Source organism: Pleurodeles waltl, chromosome 8 (assembly GCF_031143425.1).
Source record: "Pleurodeles waltl isolate 20211129_DDA chromosome 8, aPleWal1.hap1.20221129, whole genome shotgun sequence".
Lineage (NCBI taxonomy): Eukaryota > Metazoa > Chordata > Amphibia > Caudata > Salamandridae > Pleurodeles > Pleurodeles waltl.
The window spans coordinates 1,162,098,497-1,162,119,523 of NC_090447.1; the positions used below are offsets into that span (position 1 = coordinate 1,162,098,497).

A 21,027-nucleotide genomic window follows, 5' to 3' on the forward strand; every position below is an offset into this window, starting at 1 on the left:
GCTTAGGAGATAGTGTACAGGGGTGCTAACTGCCCTACTACTTCATATCAAAAAAAGACTGAGGAATCTGTCCTATACTGGACCCCCGTCAACTGAATGCCTTTCTGCAGAAAGACAAATTAAAGATGATCACCCTTTCCCAGATTTATTCTACTCTGGAGACTGCATGGTGTCCATGTACCTGCAAGACCTGCAATCCCACATGCATGATATGTGGGTCATGTTAGGGTCAGATTTCTTCCAATTTGCTCTTTAGCCTCACCTGAGCCCTTTGGTTCACAAAAGTGATGGCACTGGTCTCTGCCCACCATTGAGGGTCAGTGATGCATGTGTTCCTGAACCTCAACGTCTGACTGCTCAGTGCAGGTTCACTGCTGGGAGTCGTACACCATCTATGATGACATTGGAACTCCTGGCATAATTCAGGGTTTTTCAGTGATCAAAAGTTCTGTGTGTGCTTTATTTTATTAGGGTTGTTATAGACAGGGTGGTGTTCAAGGCCTTTCCACTGCTGCAGTGCGTTTGGATCATTCAGGAAATGATCTCCGTGGGGACGGCTATGAGTCTTCCTTGACAGCTACCGGCATGTGTACTCCTCATTATGAATACCAAATGGCATATACGGGCCTTGTAGTGAAACTTAAGATTTTAGTTGGCCCAGCATCGGGACTAACGCTCCAAATGCAGATCTCACAGGAAACAGCTGGAGTGACAGGCGCCCAACTGGCTTGCGCAGACCAATTTCTCTTTCCTGATTAGACTTCACGATTGTGGCAGATGCACCATTGTTGAGTGGGGAAGTCACCTGGGAGGAGATGCTAATATGAGGCCTCTGATTTCAGATTGAGAGCCAGCCTTTTGAAACTTGAGGCTATTTGTCTGGCTCATAAAGGCCTTCCTGAGAAGGCAGACTGGTGCAGGTCCTTATGTAGAACATGACAGCATGTGGTAGTGCAGCAAGCAGGAGAAATGGGATCCTGGGAGCTGTGGCTGGAGGTGCTACCGCTTTGGAAGTGGCAGGGCACAGATCATCTTTCTGGTAGCCAAACGTGTGGCGAGTCTGAATGCCAGAGCAGAAAAGCTGATCAGATGTTTGCTGGGGATCACAAGTGGAATCTCAACCCTGATTGCTCAGTGCAGCACGTAAATTCACAGTATTAAAAGTACTGCACAGTGGAGTTCCCTTCATGAAAGTTGCTCGGAAAAGCATTCCGGCTCTGATGGGCCACAGGTCTGTGCTTTGCTGCTACTGCCTCTGCTGTCTCGAGTTCAGATGAAAGTCTGAGTGCATTCCAAGCTAAAGTTATCTTAACCCCGGACTGGACCGGGTAAATATGCTACCCAGAACTCCTGACCATGAGCATTTGTCCTTCAATCCGGCATCACTTAGGGTGGACCTTCTCTGTCAGCAACTGAAGAGGATCCTGCACCAGTATCCACAAACTACACCTCTGAGCTTGGAAATTGAGCAGCGACAATTGAAAGCATGTGATCTGCTGTCTGTTAAGGTCTGACATCCTTGCAGCCTGATGCCCTTTGACCAGTCCATCTGGGCTGGACGCCTCCAGAAGTTAGTTGACTGGTATGGTGCTCATAATACCGACTCACTGCATGCCAGACTTTCCGAGGTGTTTCTTGTCTTATCGTTAACCAGGCAAGACCTTAAAGTGGGCAGAATGAAGGGTTATCTGTCAATCCTTTCAGACTTTGTATCTACCTGCTCAACCAACGTTCTTTAAATCATCTGTTTTATCAAAGGTTTTACTCGCATGCTTCCATAGACACTGTTTGACTAGCAGCAGTTGGCCTAGACTTAGTTTAGACACTTTATATGTCAGTGACTTTTGAGCCAGTGAACTGTTGCTGAATGCGCATACTGACTCTCGAGACAATCTCCCTAATTGCCATCACTTCTGTGTGCCAAGTAAGTGAACTGCAGATGTTCTCTGTGCAAATGCCCTGCACCACCTTCTTGCAGACTTAGTGCTGAGACCCCTGGTGGTCTTTAAGTCCTCCCATGTTTTCCAATCTATTCTGCCCACGTTTTTCGCTCACCCATTGAAAGAGGAGATACTCCATTGGCTAGACCCCCAAAGGGCTTTGAGGTTTTATGCTGAACTTTTGAGCACACAAAAACACAGTGTGAATGATCAGCTTTTTGGGGGATTCCTGGAAGGAAGAAAGAGAAGTCAGTGTGGAAAAGCACCCTGTCAAGATGGATAGTCATCTGTATGCAAATCTGCTCTGTGTTGGACAAGAAACAGCCCTCTAAAGGTCTGCTGGCTCCTTCCACAAGGGCCAGTGCTGCTAAGACTGCACTGGCAGGGGATGGTGCCGTTGTGGGCATTTGTCACGCTGCTGCCTGGGTGTCGATACTCACATTTTCAAAACACAGTCTGGTCCACTCGGTCCTCCATTACTTTGTAATGTTAGCCCACTCTACAGAAACTCCACCTTTGCAATGGTAAAGCTGAGGTATATATTCTTACAGTGAGAAATCTGCGTATTCATTTGAAGAATAAGTTGTTCACCTTTGGTAACGCTCTTTGTGGTGGACACTCTAACTGCAGGTTCCTCATTGCCCTCCACTTCCCTCTTCTATGGACTTTTTTAAATGTCGATTTTTACAGGTGAATACAAGTTTCACTCAGTTGTCTTTACTTAGCAATGCTTTCCTATGAGAAAAAAGGCATGTTATAATAGTTATTTATGGGTGGTTCCTGGAAGTTTCCTGTGGGTCGTAGGGTGGCGTGGTCCAAAGTAGCACAAGCAGTTACTCGTTAGCTGCCTCAGGCATCCAGGTGCAGAGGTGCTGGTTGGTTGGTAGCTTTGTGAGCTAAGCTAGTGGGGAAAAGGGGGGTCCACCTGGAAACAGGCTGCAGAGGGGGACAAGTTCAGGAGCTCCCAACGGGGGAGGGGCTCATGTTCCAAGGCTCCTGGGAACAAAATCACTATTGGTTCTCCAGGTACACTGGCCGGGGCACACTCGTGCAGCGAGGATAGGTCGGTTGGGCTTGAGGTGTAAAAGGACCTTTTGGTTGTCTGTCTCGTTGGTTAAGGTTCAAAAGCAGAGTAGCAGGGCCTCTGGAAGTGGGTATCTCTGATGCTGGCGACAATCGACGGCTGCTTGTTCTCAGTGCAGTGGGAGTCTCATGGGCTTGGCTTGATGCTGGGGGTCTTGTGCCATGGGTATTGTTGCTGTGAGGCTCCGCTTGATCCTTGTGTCTTCACACTTGGTGGGTCGACAGGTCTGACTTTCAGGGGCACAGATGTCTCTTCCTGGGCCGCTGCGTCATCGGGCTGGCCAGGGTGTTGCAAGATGTTGGACCAGACTTGGAGGCTTCTGTGCCTGCGGACAGCAGCGGAATAGCTCCCCCAAGGGAGATTGGTAACAATTTGCGAAGAGCTGGCAGTCCACTGAGTTTCTTGGCAAGTGCTCTGCTGCATGACAAGTCACTTTGTCACATTTGTTGAAACTGGTGTAGGCAGGGTTTGATGCCAAAAGTCCACAGCAAGTCTTCTGTTCTTGCGGTTTTTTTCTGACCCTTTCTCCTGGTTCATTTGAATCTGAGTTCCTGGCATCAGGGATGCCTCCTAAGTGCTAAATTCAGGGGCGTTAAGAGGAGTGCCAGGTTACAACCAATGGGCTGCTTACCTTTAGGGTGACTACACCCTCTTTATGACCACTTCCTATAGGGAGTGGACATAACCCTGACCCAGTGAGCCTAATTCCACCAAAAACAAAGATGATGGAATTCTACGTTTTGTGTTCACATCAGGTAGCCCTCCTTAGGGGTGGAACTAGGCTGATGGGGTAACGCATCTACTGACTAGCTAATTTTCCCACATGTTCTGGTACGAAATGGAGCCATGGCAGAGGGGTGGCATCCCCACTGACTGTGGAAGCCGGGGTCGCTTAACAAAGGTGGCAGAGGCTGTTGAGACCTCCTTCCTTGATATGCTGATAACTAGCTATCCTGCTTGGAGGATGTGGTAACACCTCCAACTACTGCAGGCTTTGTCTGACCTCAGAGAGCATGAGCTCTCGCCTTCAGGGAGTCAGTAACTCATCTGTGGTGGCAGGCTGGTCAGGGCTAGTTAGCCAGAACACTAGTAGATGGTAGGTTTTCATGGGGGTACGTCTAAGGTGCCCTCTGTGTGCATGTATTAATAAATCCACCACTGGTATCAGTGTGGGTTTATGTGAGAAAGTAGCCTCTTTCTAGCCTTGTTAGCCCCACTTTTGGCCTGTTTGTGAGTGTATGTCAGGGTGTTTTCACTGTCTCACTGGGATCCTGCTAGCCAGGGCCCAGTGCTCATAGTGAAAACCCTATGTTTTCAGTATGTTTGTTATGTGTCACTGGGACCCTGCTAGCCCGGACCCCAGTGCTCATAAGTTTGTGACCTATATGTATGTGTTCCCTGTGTGATGCCTAACTGTCTCACTGAGGCTCTGCTAACCAGAACCTCAGTGGTTATGCTCTCTCTGTACAAATTGTCACTAACAGGCTAGTGACTAATTTCACCAATTCATATTGGCATACTGGAACACCCTTATAATTCCCTAGTATATGGTACTGAGGTACCCAGGGTATTGGGGTTCCAGGCGATCCCTATGGGCTGCAGCATTTCTTTTGCCACCCATAGGGAGCTCTGACAATTCTTACACAGGCCTGCCACTGCAGCCTGAGTGAAATAACGTCCACATTATTTCACAGCCATTTACCACTACACTTAAGTAACTTAATAGTCACCTATATGTCTAACCTTTACCTTGTAAAGGTTGGGTGCTAAGTTACTTAGTGTGTGGGCACCCTGGCATTAGCCAAGGTGCCCCACATCGCTCAGGGCAAATTCCCCGGACTTTGTGAGTGCGGGGACACCATTACACGTGTGCACTATACATAGGTCACTACCTATATATAGCGTCACAATGGTAACTCCGAACATGGCCATGTAACATGTCTAAGATCATGGAATTGTCACCCCAATGACATTCTGGCATTGGGGAGACAATTCCATAATCCCCCGAGTCTCTAGCACAGACCCGGGTACTGCCAAACTACCTTTCCTAGGGTTTCACTGCAGCTGCTGCCAACCCCTCAGACAGGCATCTGCCCTCCTGGGGTCCAGCCAGGCTTGGCCCAGGAAGGCAGAACAAAGGTCTTCCTCAGAGAGAGGGTGTTACACCCTCTCCCGTTGGAAAAAGGTGTCAGGGCTGGGGAGGAGTAGCCTCCCCCAGCCTCTGGAAATGCTTTGATGGGCACAGATGGTGCCCATCTCTGCATAAGCCAGTCTACACCGGTTCAGGGATCCCCCAGCCCTGCTCTGGCGCGAAACTGGACAAAGGAAAGGGGAATGACCACTCCCCTGACCTGCACCTCCCCTGGGAGGTGCCCAGAGCTCCTCCAGTGTGCTCCAGACCTCTGCCATCTTGGAAACAGAGGTGCTGCTGGCACACTGGACTGCTCTGAGTGGCCAGTGCCAGCAGGTGACGTCAGAGACTCCTTCTGATAGGCTCTTACCTGTGTTGCTAGCCTATCCTCCTTCCTAAGAAGCCAAACCTCCTTTTCTGGCTATTTAGGGTCTCTGCTTTGGGGAATTCTTTAGATAACGAATGCAAGAGCTCATCAGAGTTCCTCTGCATCTCTCTCTTCACCTTCTGCCAAGGAATCGACTGCTGACTGCTCGGGACGCCTGCAAAACTGCAACAAAGTAGAAAAGACGACTACTGCAAACTTGTATCACTGATCCGGCCGCCTTCTCAACTGTTTTCCTGGTGGTGCATGCTGTGGGGGTAGTCTGCCTCCTCTCTGCACTAGAAGCTCCGAAGAAATCTCCTGTGGGTCGACGGAATCTTCCCCCTGCAACCACAGGCAGCAAAAGACTGCATCACCGGTCCTCTGGGTCCCCTCTCAACACGACGAGCGTGGTCCCTGGAACTCAGCAACTCTGTCCAAGTGACTCCCACAGTCCAGTGACTCTTCAGTCCAAGTTTGGTGGAGGTAAGTCCTTGCCTCACCACGCTAGACTGCATTGCTGGGTACCGCGTGATTTGCAGCTGCTCCAGCTCCTGTGCACTCTTCCAGGATTTCCTTTGTGCACAGCCAAGCCTGGGTCCCCGACACTCTAACCTGTAGTGCACAACCTCCTGAGTTGTCCTTCGGCGTCGTGGGATCTTCTTTTGTGACTTCGGGTGAGCTCCGGTTCACTCCTCTTCGTAGTGCCTGTTCCGACACTTCTGCGGGTGCTGCCTGCTTCTGTGAGGGCTCCCTGCTTTGCTGGGCGCCCCCTCTGTCTCCTCACGCAATTGGCGACATCCTGGTCCCTCCTGGGCCACAGCAGCATCCAAAAACCCTAACCGCGACCCTTGCAGCTAGCAAGGCTTGTTTGCGGTCTTTCTGCGTGGGAACACCTCTGGAAGCTTCTTCACGACGTGGGACATCAGTCCTCCAAAGGGGAAGTTCCTAGTCCTCTTCGTTCTTGCAGAATCCACAGCTTCTACCATCCGGTGGCAGCTTCTTTGCACCCTCAGCTGGCATTTCCTGGGCATCTGCCCAATCTCGACTTTGTCGCGACTCTTGGACTTGGTCCCCTTGTTCCACAGGTACTCTCGTCCGGAAATCCACTTTGGTTGCATTGCTGGTATTGTTCTTCCTTGCAGAATTCCCCTATCACGACTTCTGTGCTCTCTGGGGAACTTAGGTGCACTTTACACCTACTTTTCAGGGTCTTGGGGTGGGCTATTTTTCTAATCCTCACTGTTTTCTTACACTCCCAGCGACCCTCTACAAGCTCACATAGGTTTGGGGTCCATTCGTGGTTCGCATTCCACTTTTGGAGTATATGGTTTGTGTTGCCCCTATACCTATGTGCTCTCATTGCAATCTATTGTGACTGTACATTGCTTGCATTGCTTTCTATTGCTATTACTGCATAATTTTGGTATTGTGTACATATATCTTGTGTATATTTGCTATCCTCATACTGAGGGTACTCACTGAGATACTTTTGGCATATTGTCATAAAAATAAAGTACCTTTATTTTTAGTATATCTGTGTATTGTGTTTTCTTATGATATTGTGCAAATGACACCAGTGGTATAGTGGGAGCTTTGCATGTCTCCTAGTTCAGCCTAAGCTGCTAGAACACCTCTTCTACACTAATAAGGGATAACTGGACCTGGTGCAGAGTGTAAGTACCCCTTGGTACCCACTACAAACCAGGTCAGCCTCCTACAGTTTATTAATACGAGATGTTTGATACCAAACATCTTTAGTTTCAGTGAAGCCATCATGTAGCAGGGGAACTCATATTGATCAAAGTTCAGCACATGTACTCAAAATGTCTTCCCTGTTCACTTGCAATATCTAAGAATCGACTTAGAATCACAGGGGCTTATCTGCTCTTGCAGATATGTCCACACATGGAGAATAGTGAACCCTTCCTAGGGCCTATACTGCATGCAGTGCCTATAGGCATGACAGACATGAGGTGTGCCATGTCATGTTTTCACTTTTCTCTGCACCAAGTCATGCAACCTGCAATGGCAGTTCACGAGTGTGCTGAGGGTTCCCTTAGGGTTGCACAGTACATGCTGCAGTCCTTAGGGTTCCTCTTTAGAACCCATGCCACAGGTACCTGGGGTAACATTTACTAGGGACTTACAGGGGTGCTAAAGGTATTGCCATTTGGGGAACAATTGTACAGTTTTAGGGAAAGAGATCTGGCACTGGGGACCCGGTTAGCCGGAACCCAGTGCACTTTCAGTCAAAATTTTATCAAATACCAGGCAGAAAGAGGCACTTTCCTACTTCCTGCTAGTGAGCGGATTCCCTGTAGCATATGCCCTGATTATATGAACATCAAGGACAAAATTGACCAGTATTGCTTTGCATCTCTGGATGTTCTGATACACGCTATGCTTTATGAACTGTTACTGTCCATTCCCAATTCACTTAAAACTGCTTTTCATACTCTAATGCTCTTTTTGTTCCAGTGAGGGTTACGCCTGCTAAAAAAGCAAATTTCATATTTAAAACAAGAATACAACAGTCGTTTTCAGGGTGGTCATTGTCATTGTTCTTTTGGTGAATATTGGCTTTTAAATATTGAGGTACCCACTGATGTGAAAGACAAAAATGACACTGCTATGTAAAGACTGTTTAAGTGTATATTCATTAGCTGCCTTTCAACATGGTTAACCTCGGAGAGTGCATGATTTTGCACACCCATGCAACAAGAACAAGAGTAGTGGCGGTACCTTATGTACACAGGTATAAATGCACCTTATAAGTTTATTAGTAGAGGGTGATGCACTTATCTGGGAAATTTTGCAGTTGCCTCACTTCCATTTTCTGGTAAATGATTGTCATTATAGAAGAGGATTGGTGCTTTGTGTACAGACTGAGGTGTTATCTTTTCCTCTCAAAAATGCTAATCTGCACCGTAGAAGAAAATATTTTTCCAGTGCATGGCATAATTGGCTGTACTACAGGAAAAAGGTGTATTTTATTAACACAAAGACCAGCTTAAGAGAAAGTGTTTTTCGGTTATGTCGTTAGAAAATGTGGCTGACCCAGAGGAAACGAAAAGGCCTAGAATTCTATGAATGGTTGTAATTTACTGTGAAAATAAGGAAGAGTTTGTAAGTATCCTTATGTCATTTCACCACACAGCTGTATGCTTATGAACTTGCATAACTTCCCGTAACTTTTTTGTGTTCAATGTCTGGTCTTTATCTTACATCTCTATGGACATTAACTATAGGTGGAGCCACAATGCCCCAAAAATACTCTCAATTTTAGGTTCTTTTTTCCACTGATGGTTTTTTGAGATATTCTTCCAGAGCTCCAGAGAGAAAGGTGATGCAGTCTAGAGAGAAGAGTTTGAGATCAACGGAGACAAGGTTGAAGCTAGTTGAATATCCCGGACCAGCACTGCTGAGAAGAACCAGGTTTTTACTGTGGTCTTCAAATCAGTCGGAGAATAAATACCAGGAAATGTCTCCATTTTGAATCTCCTAAATGCCATTTAGAAGATCATGTCAACATTGTCTAAATTCTAAAACCATAAGTTCAATGACTGCGGCCCATGTTCACAAATTCTGTCCAGGGAGGAAACATATCCTTACTGGGAAGAAATAGTGAATAAGATTTCTTGTAAAAATAAAAAAGTGCCCCTCATCCCCACAACTCCTCTGAACCCACACACACCCCTATAGAGGAGATGGGCTTTCCAGAGGAATCAAATGTAATGGCATCAGGAGTGGAGCTTCATGGGGAACATTAATCAAATTGAGAATTAGAAGAGCAATCTGAGACTGTGTTAAGCCACAAAAATCTGTACCTAAAACAAATCTTTAAAGTAAGGCCACGGGTCCAAAGTCTGCATTGCCTAAACAAAAATTGGATTTGAAGCCGAAAAGTGAGCCGCACAAGCCATCCAGTAAGTCCTCGTGTCAGTGATCACAGAGGTCTGAGAAACACATGACACTGGGGAAAAAAAGCCAGTTGTTGAAGGTTTACATCTTCCAGAGTTCCACCCCAAAGCTACTAAGATGGTAAAGCCTAACATCATCAATCCAGCTTCAAAATACGATCAGAGGCGAAGGGGGAAAAGAGAGGTTGTGGTATAACAAAATTTTCGGAACCTCACAAGTTGTTGAGAATTGTCCAAGCAGAACAAAGTAAAACAATGCTCAATGCCAAACTCGCTGATTTAGTTGAAGTAAAGAAAATTTTTGAGGAAGCGTTAACCTCGTACAAGATTCCAAGGCCTATGGGAGTTTTAAAAAAGAGATCCTCAGGAAGTGCAGGAAGAGGATCAGTTTAATGTTAATGATGAAATGGGAATTTCAAGTATAGATGAAGAAGGAAGCTGTGGTTCAAAAGATTGCTGGGGCAACGTGTGCAAAATACGCTAACTGAAGAGGAGCCTTGTGTCAGAACATTGATATGAACTATCCTCAGGAACCAAGTTGAACCCTACTAAAGCTTCATCACTAACTGATATCACTGTCCAGCCGAGTCTTTGAAAGCGCAGCAGATGCCTAAAGGGTACCAATGGAGAAAGAGCTGGAACAGTCATGTTTCATAATAAAGATGTTATATCCCTTGCAGAAAAGAAGTCATTATCTCCCTGTGCTACCTACATTAATCCAGCTAAGTAAAGACGTTTTTAAAATGCTGGTGACATTCTCTGCAGCGGTGCCAAGAATTATAAACTTTCATCCCAGGACCCACATCATTTAAAATCTCTTGTGGAGCCAGATTCTTACATTGCATGTACAGTTAGAGATACATAACATGCACATGTGACCCAAGGCCCAATTCCAAAATAAAAGATAGTATCTGGAGGCAGTTCAATGAAAGAGAGAGAGATCAGCGGCTACACAGTGGACATAGTTAATTCCAAAGATCTCTTGAAAAGATATGGCCACCAATAGTGGGAGAAAATGTGGGATTTAATTCGACATCTCCCTGAGCAATATAACAAGAATATACTTCAAGCTTTAAAATTAAGGTATTATCTATACTATTATTGGTATGTTTTTCCTGGGCAACAGCTGCTTGGACCTGCCTTTGACTGAACTTCAGAACAGATTAAGGAAGCTAACACAATTGTGGTGTTGCAGACAAGAGGTGCTAAAAAAAGAGGTATGCACATCGGGTGGCTGCGCAGCACTGCCTGAGAGGAGTATACGACAAGGGTTTGGGCGCGTCGGATCCCTAGTTAAATTACCTGGCGGCCAGCTCCTATTGATTCATAACTGATTTACCAGGGGATGGGCAGACCTAGCCTATCAGGTGGAACTGGAGATATTGGGTTTCCCTCGTATCCTTGATTTGCTCTGTGGCGCGCCTCTCCCCTGGGACATGGAGTCGGTAACCAAAGTGGTCTTCTTGGCATGGCACGCTGCGGCACACCCAATGGAACGCTATTGTCACCCATCAGACTTTCCTGTGGCAGGGGAGGTGGCCGAGTGAAGCGGCAGCACTGGACAGGTTCGCTGGGCGGGATCTGCTGGGTATCTCACTAGTGGGAGATGTATGGAAAGGCGATGCAATGAAATAATTTCAGGAACTGCAGGCTGATTTTCAACTGTCCCGGACACAGTTCTTTAAATACCTCCAGCATGTTCTGAGGGCTCACATGCCAACTGCTGGCCCTATGCCTGAATTCAGTCCACTTGAGGCCAAGCTGCTCATGGGCAATCTGGGAGGGAAGGGTGTTTCCCAGGTTTTTAAAATGTTAGTTAGCAATGCCCCGGGAGGTTTGAACTCAACTAGGAATAAGTGGGAGTCATGGGTGGGGGTGTTTGAGGAAAAGGAACGGAGGGAGGCATTGATAGCGCCTAGGGTACTGTCGGTGTCGGCGAGGCTTCGGGCGGTGCAATTGTACTATTTACATAGGGCATATCTAACACCTAACAGGTTGCATCGGGTGGGGCTGCGCCCCACGGCTCAGTGCCCACGGTGTGCAGGGGAACCGGACTATTTTTTTCATATGGTGTGGTCCTGTCCGATATTGCAGATATATCGGTGTAAAGTAATACACAAACTGAACACGATGCTAGGGCGGGAGCAGCAGATGTCCGCCAAACTAGTATTATTGGGTGTGATGGAAGAAATGGGGGGCTTACGAGCGAACAGTGCCTTTGCGAGTACAGCCCTGCTGGTTGCAAAGAGAGACATTGCTGCTGCCTGGAACTCATCTACGGGCCTGTCCCTCAGAAAATGGAGACAGGGAGTGGACTGTTGCGCAAACCAAGAAAAACTGGTGTTTGACTCTACGGGTTGCCCCCAGAAACATGAGACAGTATGGGTAGGGTGGCTAGGTCTGCTGCTGTAGGCCATCATGGGGGTCGCGGCTCCCATTATTATATCAAGAAATGGACTGAAGTATGTCACCTGGATTGGTTTAATGCCAATGTGGTTTGGAATTGGACCTCACTGTACTTACCTGTGCAAGCAGTTTTTAACTTTCTTTCCCCACCTGTTTTCCCCTCCCCCTTACTTTTTCAAAACAATAAAAATGTGTTTATAAAAGAAAAAGAGATATGCTTCCTAACAAACATGGGCAGGGTGGAGAGTCCTGCAGCACACAGTTCTGGCGACGAGGCTTGAGGTGCTTGTTATCCTTTCAGGGCTCAAGTTTAAGGCACCAGTCAATAAGCTTAAGACAAACCTTTCTAGATAAAGGAAAATCAAGAGTGCACACTCTACTTGATCCCTACCATTTACAAAATTGTTTAATTCTGCCTCCACAGCATCCAACACATGTAAGAAGCGGAATAAAGGGCTACCTAAATCATTGGAAGGCTATTAGAGAAATCGATGATAAGCCCAGTAAAACATGGTTCCTGTATATAATTTAACAATTTCCTCCTAGTCTGAAACCTAACAGACAACACTACAAACAAGACCACTTGATGAGCAACAAAAGTAAGCAATAAAATAAGTAACGCCTCTAGAAAAGAGCACAGGAGTATATTTGGTTAATTTCCTGATACCAGATTGTGGTATGTGATTTATAACCATATTATTAAAGATTCCAGATAACCATATTCTACAAGGTCATACCATTGTTGAAGGGTGATCATCTTGCAATACTAGGCCTAAAAGATGGGTACCTTTCCATTCAAATGCTTCAGTCCCATTAAATGTTTCTTTGATTGATCATTGAAGATGTTATCTATTAATTATGTTCTACCTTTTGCCACAAAGTCTCCAACAAGGGTGTTCACAAAATAGCATGTGGTAGTCGCCGCACATTTAAGACATTCAGCCAGCCTGTGTACTTGTACTTAGACGATTGGTTGGTGGAGGGGGGATTTGTTTCTGGAATACCAAAACAGTGTTGAAATTGCTGTACTGTTAGCAACCAAGCTAGTCAACATGAAAAAACTGCCAGTCAACAAAAGGCATTCCTGGGAGCAGATGTGAATACAGAGATGGCACTGGCCCACACTTACATTTGAGAGTAAGGGCATACCAAGTCCAAACTCTCCTTCACTACACATCTCAGTCTCTGGAAGTGAGAACAGTAATGAAACTGCTGCGGATGATGGCTTTATCATTTAACACTATATTCACGTTTTTACATGAGACAAATGTAAGAGTAGTAAAAGAGGTAATGGTTACAGGTCAAGGGGTTTGGGAGCATCTAATGGTTGCAACCAACAGGGGTCGAAAGTAGTTGCAATGGTTGCCAAACACGAATATGCTGAAAGGCAGACATTTCAAGATCCAGTTCCAACTGCTGCCATCACAACTGACGCATCACACCTGGATTGGGATACTCACCGAGCACACTTGGAAATTAGGCGTCTGATGAGAGAGGAGTGAGATATATCAATTACCAGTATTGTTGTCAGGTTATTGCAGCAACCACAGCACCGAGACGGCCCTCATCACAGCAACAGACGCCATTTGCACTATCATTCGAGGAAGGACACTTCACAGCCCTAATTCTTTTCGACCCCTCTGCCACCTTTGACACAGTCACTAACCATACACTCATCACCAGAAACAACGATGCAGAAATTAAAGGGCCAGCCCTCCAATGGTTGTGATCCTTGCTGAATGGAAGAATGAAATGTCAGACTGCCGCCTTTCAGCTTCAAACCCAAAGACGTAATCTGTAGATTCCCGCAGGGGCCATCTCCCAGCCCCAACGTGTTAACATTTACCTTGCTCCCCTTGCATATACACCCTCACCAATCTATCGGGCACGAAACGTAGACACCCTGGTCACGAAACTGGCCATGAGACTCCAAATCAACCTCATCATATCCGCCTGCTTCAACATTCTCCCAATGATCAGAAAGATTCTCAATTGCTTCTCCTGGACACTAGGAAGACAGTCACCCAGGCATTGATCATGAGCAGAGTAGACTGCAACAACGCGCTCTGCTACGTAATATCTGTCCACCTCACACACAAGCTCCAAACAGTAGAGTGCTCCTGACCCCTGCACCTACTCAGCACCTGGTTACTCTTGCGGATGATTAATTTGCACTTTAAAAATCCATTTAAGTTTCCTTACCAGGGGTTTAAAGCTATGAGCATTTGGTTAAAAAAACCTTCAAAGTCAAGTCCACAGCAGGATGGTGCAGATTGTAGCAGACCTCATAACCACAGAGTGTAGCAGGAAATATTTGGCAGTTGGTGATTGCCAGGAACATCATAATTGTCACAGATCACGTACCTGGAGAGGAAAATGTACACAATGTGGATGGAGCATGGTGGACAACTCTTTGATCCAGGCGTCACCAACCCATGCCTTAAGGGAATGCACTGTTGATGAATGGTAAGGCAAATTTCCTCACTGTCCTCAGTGCCCAGTTAATCAGATTTGAATAATATCAAATTCACAGTGGCAAAATAAAATTGCATTAATTCAATAGCACTAAGATGTGACCACTTCAGACTTGGTGCTTGTATCTAATGCATCTATCACAGCACATATTAATAAACATATTTACCCAAGTATCTATTAACAAATCTGGAAAGAAGGGATTGCCACCCAGTCCCTCAGTTTGCTACTGGCATTATGGCTCCTGAAATTTTAGAATTGCATCATTTAGGTTTGCCACAAGAATGCTGGAACATTATTAAGGAGGCAAGAAGACCACCTACATTGTATTGCTATGCTGCAAAATGATTGATATAGAAATTAAAGAAAATAAACATTTATGTGTTAAACTGTATTCTTAGCTCTGCTTACAAAAGAGTTCTCCTATCAGATCAGCCAATGTAATGGACACAAGAGGGTGTGCATCAGACAAAGATATTTTTATGTACAAATGTCAATCATTTTTTGGATGATACTAAGAATGATACTAAGGAAAAAAAAATCCGACCTCATGCTTTCCATCCACAAACTAGTACCACCTCTTAAATGGAATCTCAATTTAGTTTTAGCAAAGCTAATGAAAGCTCTTTATGAATCCTTCCGTAAAATAAGCCTCAAACAATTAAACCTTGAAATGGCTTTTGTAGTGGCTTGAGCCTCCTTGTGATGGGTATGCAGCTTGCAGCAATTATTGACCAAGCAATTTTATTTGGTACGACCTAAAGACAAAGGGCCTGATTTATATCTTGGCAATCACACTGCGCAAACGTCAGACCTGAGAAGACCATCAAGTCCACGGTGTTCCGCCCGCTGTATTTAGATGCTAAAGCTATGCAAACATAGGACTCGCGTTGCTTCTCTGACGGACAGAGACAGCTGTGGGACCCAATGGTTATTGGGCAATTTATTTCCACCATTTATAAAGCGCTGCATTTATCCCTGAAGGGATATCATGGTGCTAAGTGATGCCAACTAACTTACTCAAGTATTGAGTGAAGCAAGGCAGGGCATCGCTTTAATTGGGAAAGAGCTAGGTTTTGAGCTTCTTTTAAAATCTGAGATAATCATTAGTGGAATGGAGGTCTACGTTTAGTGAGTTCCAAAGAAAAGCCTCCAAAAAATGTGAAAGAGCCGACCCCAAGATATTACTTTTTTCACTTGCTTAGTTTTGGTGAGGGCAAGATTCTCAGAACACAGGCTTCTTGCAGGGAAATAAAACTCCAGCTTAGATTGGAGAATAGCAGGACCAGTGTTATGGAAGTGCCCTGTTTGCATGACACGGGAGTTTGAATTTAGCCCTTAAACGAATAGGAAGCCAGTGCAAGGATTTGAGGCAAGCCGAAGCGTGAGCAATATCTGTCTTTGTTGCAAATAATTTGAGCAGCCATATTTTGAATTATTTGAAGACGAGAGAAGCGATGGTCCAACATCCCAACATATAGGGCGTTGCCATATCCAATATGCTCATCACATGGGAGTGGACAATGGTTCTATGCCATTTTACACCAGTCAACTGAGATCCAGGGCCTTTTGGGGACAAGGCCAGATCTAGGGTAGTTTTTTTGTTTTTGTTTTGTGGTTAATCTGAAGAGAGAATGAAAAGCGGATACTAAAGTGATCCGACTAATTTAGAGGTGCCATATGAATATTATGGATAGCAGTGGCTGTGGAATACGGGTAAGGGACACACACTGTGACACACACTGTACCTTTGCCATATGCACCCTCCTGCATCACACACAACACACCACATACAGACCCACATCCATTGCCATTCCAACACAACACATACATGCCACAAACACACATTGACAGACATCCGTGACACAACATTCACACACCGTTGACACTGCAACCACACACAACACAACCAGCACAACTACACACTTGGTTACAAAACACACTTACACTAGCACAACTACACATTGTGACCACCTCACAGCACCATTCACCTGAATGTTGCATGCAGCAATACAACATAAATGCCATATGCAAGTGGCACACATACTGATACAACCACAGCACCCACTCCAGCTCCCTCTGCCAATTTCAGTGCATACACACATACTGACTCACAAACACAACTCACAGCACAACGTGAAAGGGTCAGGTCCCTTGGTAATGTGTACACATGAGCTTAGTTGACAGGTGGGAATGTACTGTTATTGTGGTGCCATCCTTCATTTGCCAATGAATACTGGCACTATGACAGTTGTGTATGTGTGCCATATGTGTTGTGTACCAGTTTGTCCCCAACTGTGTCTGACCCATTTGTGTCCCTGACACACACCTGTCCCAGTAACTTAAAAAAATTGTGACATTTATATGTCTGCAGTGGTCCTGACCTCCCGTTGGGTGCCCATCCAGCGTACTGTGGTAATGTGACATCTTTACCTTCGAGTCCAGCAACACGTAGGGGTTGGGTTTTCTCTGTGGGTTGATGGCAGCAGTGACGGCAGGTGTTGTCCAGTCGAAGACGGGGGTGGAATGGGGTAAGGAAGGTGAGTTCCACCTAACCCCAATCCACCAACTCAGAGATGGAGGTCAGACTGCTTATTTTTTCTTGCCAGTAAGGCACATCCAAATCTGCACAGCGAGAAGGGTGTCTGGGATCCTGCCAACATCCCCTTTCCCTCTCCGCGGTTGACACAGGTGGTATTTCAGCTATGGGACTGCCAACATCTAAATACGGTGGGTGGACAATCACAGAGGCGGATGGGTTTCCAGTCCAAAAGTTGACTGCGGAACCTTTACCACAAACATTTAAATCAGGCCCAAAATGTTTGTAAACACATCCTCTTGTTATACAAAAGGCTGTTTCTGCATTTCATATCAGTCATGCCATACAGTTACAAGCCTTTTTGTTTTTAGCTACCAAGTACAGTTACATAAAGAGCTTTACGTTCATTAGTTATGTAGAAAATACAAAGGATATTAGAAAACAATTTTTGTGACACACGCACCACACAATTTAGGGCATGCAGTTATTATAAGAACTACTGCTGTATAGATTTTACAAACACTATATACTATTCACTAGAAAATAATAACCTTGAGTTAAATCCCAGAGAGCATTCAAGAAAGAAAGGCGCAACATTAACCTTTATGGGAAAAGTGTAGATAATGGGCATATGTACAACAGATACATAGTCCTCACACCAGTTGTTCCCTAAACACTGTTGGGTAAATCTCACCCATCTTAAAAGGAATGTGTTGTAGGTCGTACAGTTTTTAAAAAATGCTTAGCACCCCTCTTCCTTCAAACCCTCATCCACATGGGGTGATACTGCTACTTAAGTAGTGCACTGCATGTGTATTTAGAAGACGTTTGTGCATCAAAAAAAAATCGTTTCTTAATCTTTTTTTGTAATTTTGGTACTTCAGGCTGTTGTTCGTCTGGCCCTCCTATTTCCCCAGTGAAGTAGTCAGTGGTATATGTGAGATTTAAAAAAAAAACGAAATATGAAGGGTGCGTTTGAGGCATTGTAAGATTGACAATACAGTGAGTGATGCTGGCTACACCTATGGTCGACACCCACAGTGGAAAAAAGTGTATATGTATACTTCAGGACTCAAGCACTAGGTGGCGGAATAAATCAAGGCATTTGCACCTAGAAGAGTTCCAAGAGACAAAACTTGAATTATGGGATAATTACTATTTTCTTCAGCCTCTTGAATGAATAATTATTCCTCTCTATGTATTCCGCAATTTGTTTTCGCAAATATTCTCATCATAATGTCATATTCAGGACCGTGTTTTGGCACAAAATCTTAAATACAACATGTTTTACGTTGTAACGTAGGAGTGATTGTCTTACAGAATATTGGTATAATGAATAGAAATTATGCACCTTTGTATTCATTATCTCCTAATCCTTAACAACATATACAGATATGTATTTGAAGTTTTTGTTTTTTTTGTTTTTTTCTATCCAAACAGGGTACTATGAAACACACCTACTCCAATCCTCCCGTGGTGGACAGTGACCTGTTAAGACTCAGTCTCCGGTTATTCAAACGAAAGACTACATGTTCTGGACCTGGGCCTGAAAAATCAGAGGAGGGCAAGCCTCCGCTTTCAAGCATAAAGGCAGAGCTTTGTGTTTCTTAGCACTGCTTTCCCTTCCTATGGAAGGCCACTAAACACCCAAATCTCTTGATTTGGTAAATATTTTACAGTGTTTTGGCGGGAGAGAAGGCTCAAAGAACGTTTGCATAGTGGGGCAACAATCTACTTGTAAAATCTTTTTTTGAGTGCATCTCAAATTGTAGAATCCTAAAGCGAATGTCGAGCGGAAATCACTGAACTCCTAAAACAGCTGTAAAAAACACATGTCCAGTCTTTTAAGTCTTGCATGTCTATTTCAGGAAAATAAAATATCCCTATTTGTTTCAGTTCAAAACAATTTCTGCAGTCTATAATTGATCATGCAAACAAGGACGTTGTAACCACTTAAACAATTTAATTTAATGTTGCATTGAGGATGAGGATATCTATTGTAAATTACAGCATCATTTGCATACCAATGGCAGAGAACCTTGGCCGTTGCATGACTGTAACAGGTAACGTTGATTAAAAAGAAGATATATATCTGTAGCTGAGTAGTTGGCTCCATGGTAAGAGGAGACGTGTTTTTCTGGACTCCATACCTGTGGCCCTCTAATTTGAGACATGATTACTGACCTATCTCGCTTGTGTCATCGCTGTCCCTGTCCAAGTTGCTGCCTCAAAACTGAATGCCAGACTCTGCCTCGCTCTTTCCTCCACTTTCATCATGTATTTAAGGAAGGTCAGGTGGGGGTGAAGGTGTGCTAGGTGGGTAGAACGCAAGGTACTATCACTACAGTGTGGGAAAGGCCTCCACTGAGTCAGGAAGTTGTTGATGGTTGTCCATCATACGAAGTTATTGATGGTATGGGATGCTTCTACCAGTGCCCAACACTGAAAGACGAAAGACCGGCCTGCATGTTGGTGTAAACTGTTTGTCTTAATAAAGTTCTTCCTTCGTGTTGTTTTCTGCCTTTGGGCCGCACCTGCCAAAAATGAAGCAGAACGAAAATGCAGGTTGTAATTTGTATTACAAAAAAAAGTGTTTATACGTCAGGCCAACAGGCACTAAGCAGTTAACATAAAAGCTAGAGTAAATTTGCACTAATTTGCAATACTGTTTCACACGTAAGGCTTTTTGTCTGTTCTATGTGGATTTTTTTTTATATTAAAGTATAACCTCCGGATGCTGTCAGATGAGTTGCATCTTAGTTTCCACATTCTCATTTGAAAATGTACAAGTTTAATATTTTACTGTTTTCTGCTCTTTTTAGTATTGACCATTTTTTCAAGCACTTCTGCTTGGAAAATAACTGGTTCGTTTTTAACCTACCCTGAAATATAAATATGATTTTAAAATACCCCACAGCCATGCCTTCAATGGTTTTTAGTCTCACAATTCAGCACCTTAAGTTAAAATTGCTTATCTTATGTTGCAGAGGAAGCCTGTGTTTAATTCAAAACGGCTACGGGCAACATAATGTTATCAGTTGTTTGATCCTCTCTCATGAGCAGTCCTCCATTTTTTCTCTCCATTCTGATGAAATTAAGACCAGGTCTTGCAATGTGAAATTTGTATTGCGATTCTGCATCGTCACGTTCTAGCTGTTGCATGTTTCAAGCAGCATCTGTACATGTTGTGGCTATTACAATGGCAGTCTTGGTTGCCTCATAACTTAAATTAGACGTTTGAGCAATGTCATCCTTTTGCCTGTGTCTTCATTGCAATTATTTTTTATTATTAAAAAAATCTTAATGAAATGTTATATTCTTTTATTGGTTTGGGATTTAAGCGGTTCTATGTTCTAATCTTTACAGTATCGTCCAACTTTTTCAAAACTGTCATGCAGGATTCAGTTTGATTGTTTATGGTGGAACCAGTTGGTATTTGAATCTGACGTATATTTGCTTACAAAACCGATATTTCATACTGTTTCCAATTTCCATTTGCCATTGAAATTGGCAGTATCTCACTTCGAACCATTGCATGACAGTGACAACATTCTATTTCGGAGATGTGATTAGTGTTGGAATATGATGTGTATGCGTTTTTCCTTAATGTATTCTAATTGCAGCAGAAGTTTTTGAAGCTATATAGACATTTTGATTCCTCACATGTTAATAACATTTTCTGCCAACTACGTCCTATTTCTCTTGGATTTGCTTCCGTGCCAAAGTTGATTTGGAGTTGGTTTCATAAAATATCTGCAATGATTGATGAAGTTGCAGAGTATGAGGCACCGGATTGACCAGTTAAGATTTATCATCAGTTATTTGCATGAAACTTTTAAAACCATCCAAGCCACTGCCACTTAAGTAAAATACTACTTACTTGCCCTAACCATCATTAAAAGGAGGATGACAATGAACCTGTTTGCTGTAGCTTTGTGAAAAAGGTGTATAACTTTGCAATAATTTAAGTGGGTGTTTAGTCAGGTGCACCACCTCTGGTGTGCTTTTGCCTTGTGTATTTTATCCACAAACGCAAGCCTCCAAAAATGTAGAATGCCTCCTCTTCTGGCTAGTCTTGGTCGTTTCTTTAATTTATGCTATTAGTAGGCACCCTACTTGATTCCTCCTGTGATCAACTCAATAATAAGTAAAAAATATTACTTGAAGA

The 21,027-nt window shown here is 44.3% G+C and overlaps 1 protein-coding gene across 3 annotated transcripts in view; it reads left to right on the forward strand.

The window, feature by feature from the left end:
• ZC3H13 (zinc finger CCCH-type containing 13) overlaps positions 1–20,776 on the forward strand; it is a 532,845-nt gene extending 512,069 nt beyond the window's left edge. For all 3 annotated transcript variants that reach the window (XM_069205400.1, XM_069205402.1, XM_069205401.1), the window contains exon 20: positions 18,300–20,776. In XM_069205400.1, coding sequence (XP_069061501.1) covers positions 18,300–18,470 — 171 coding nt within the window. In that variant the 3' untranslated portion in view covers positions 18,471–20,776. The remainder of the gene's footprint in view (positions 1–18,299) is intronic.
• The last annotated feature ends 251 nt before the right edge of the window (positions 20,777–21,027 follow it).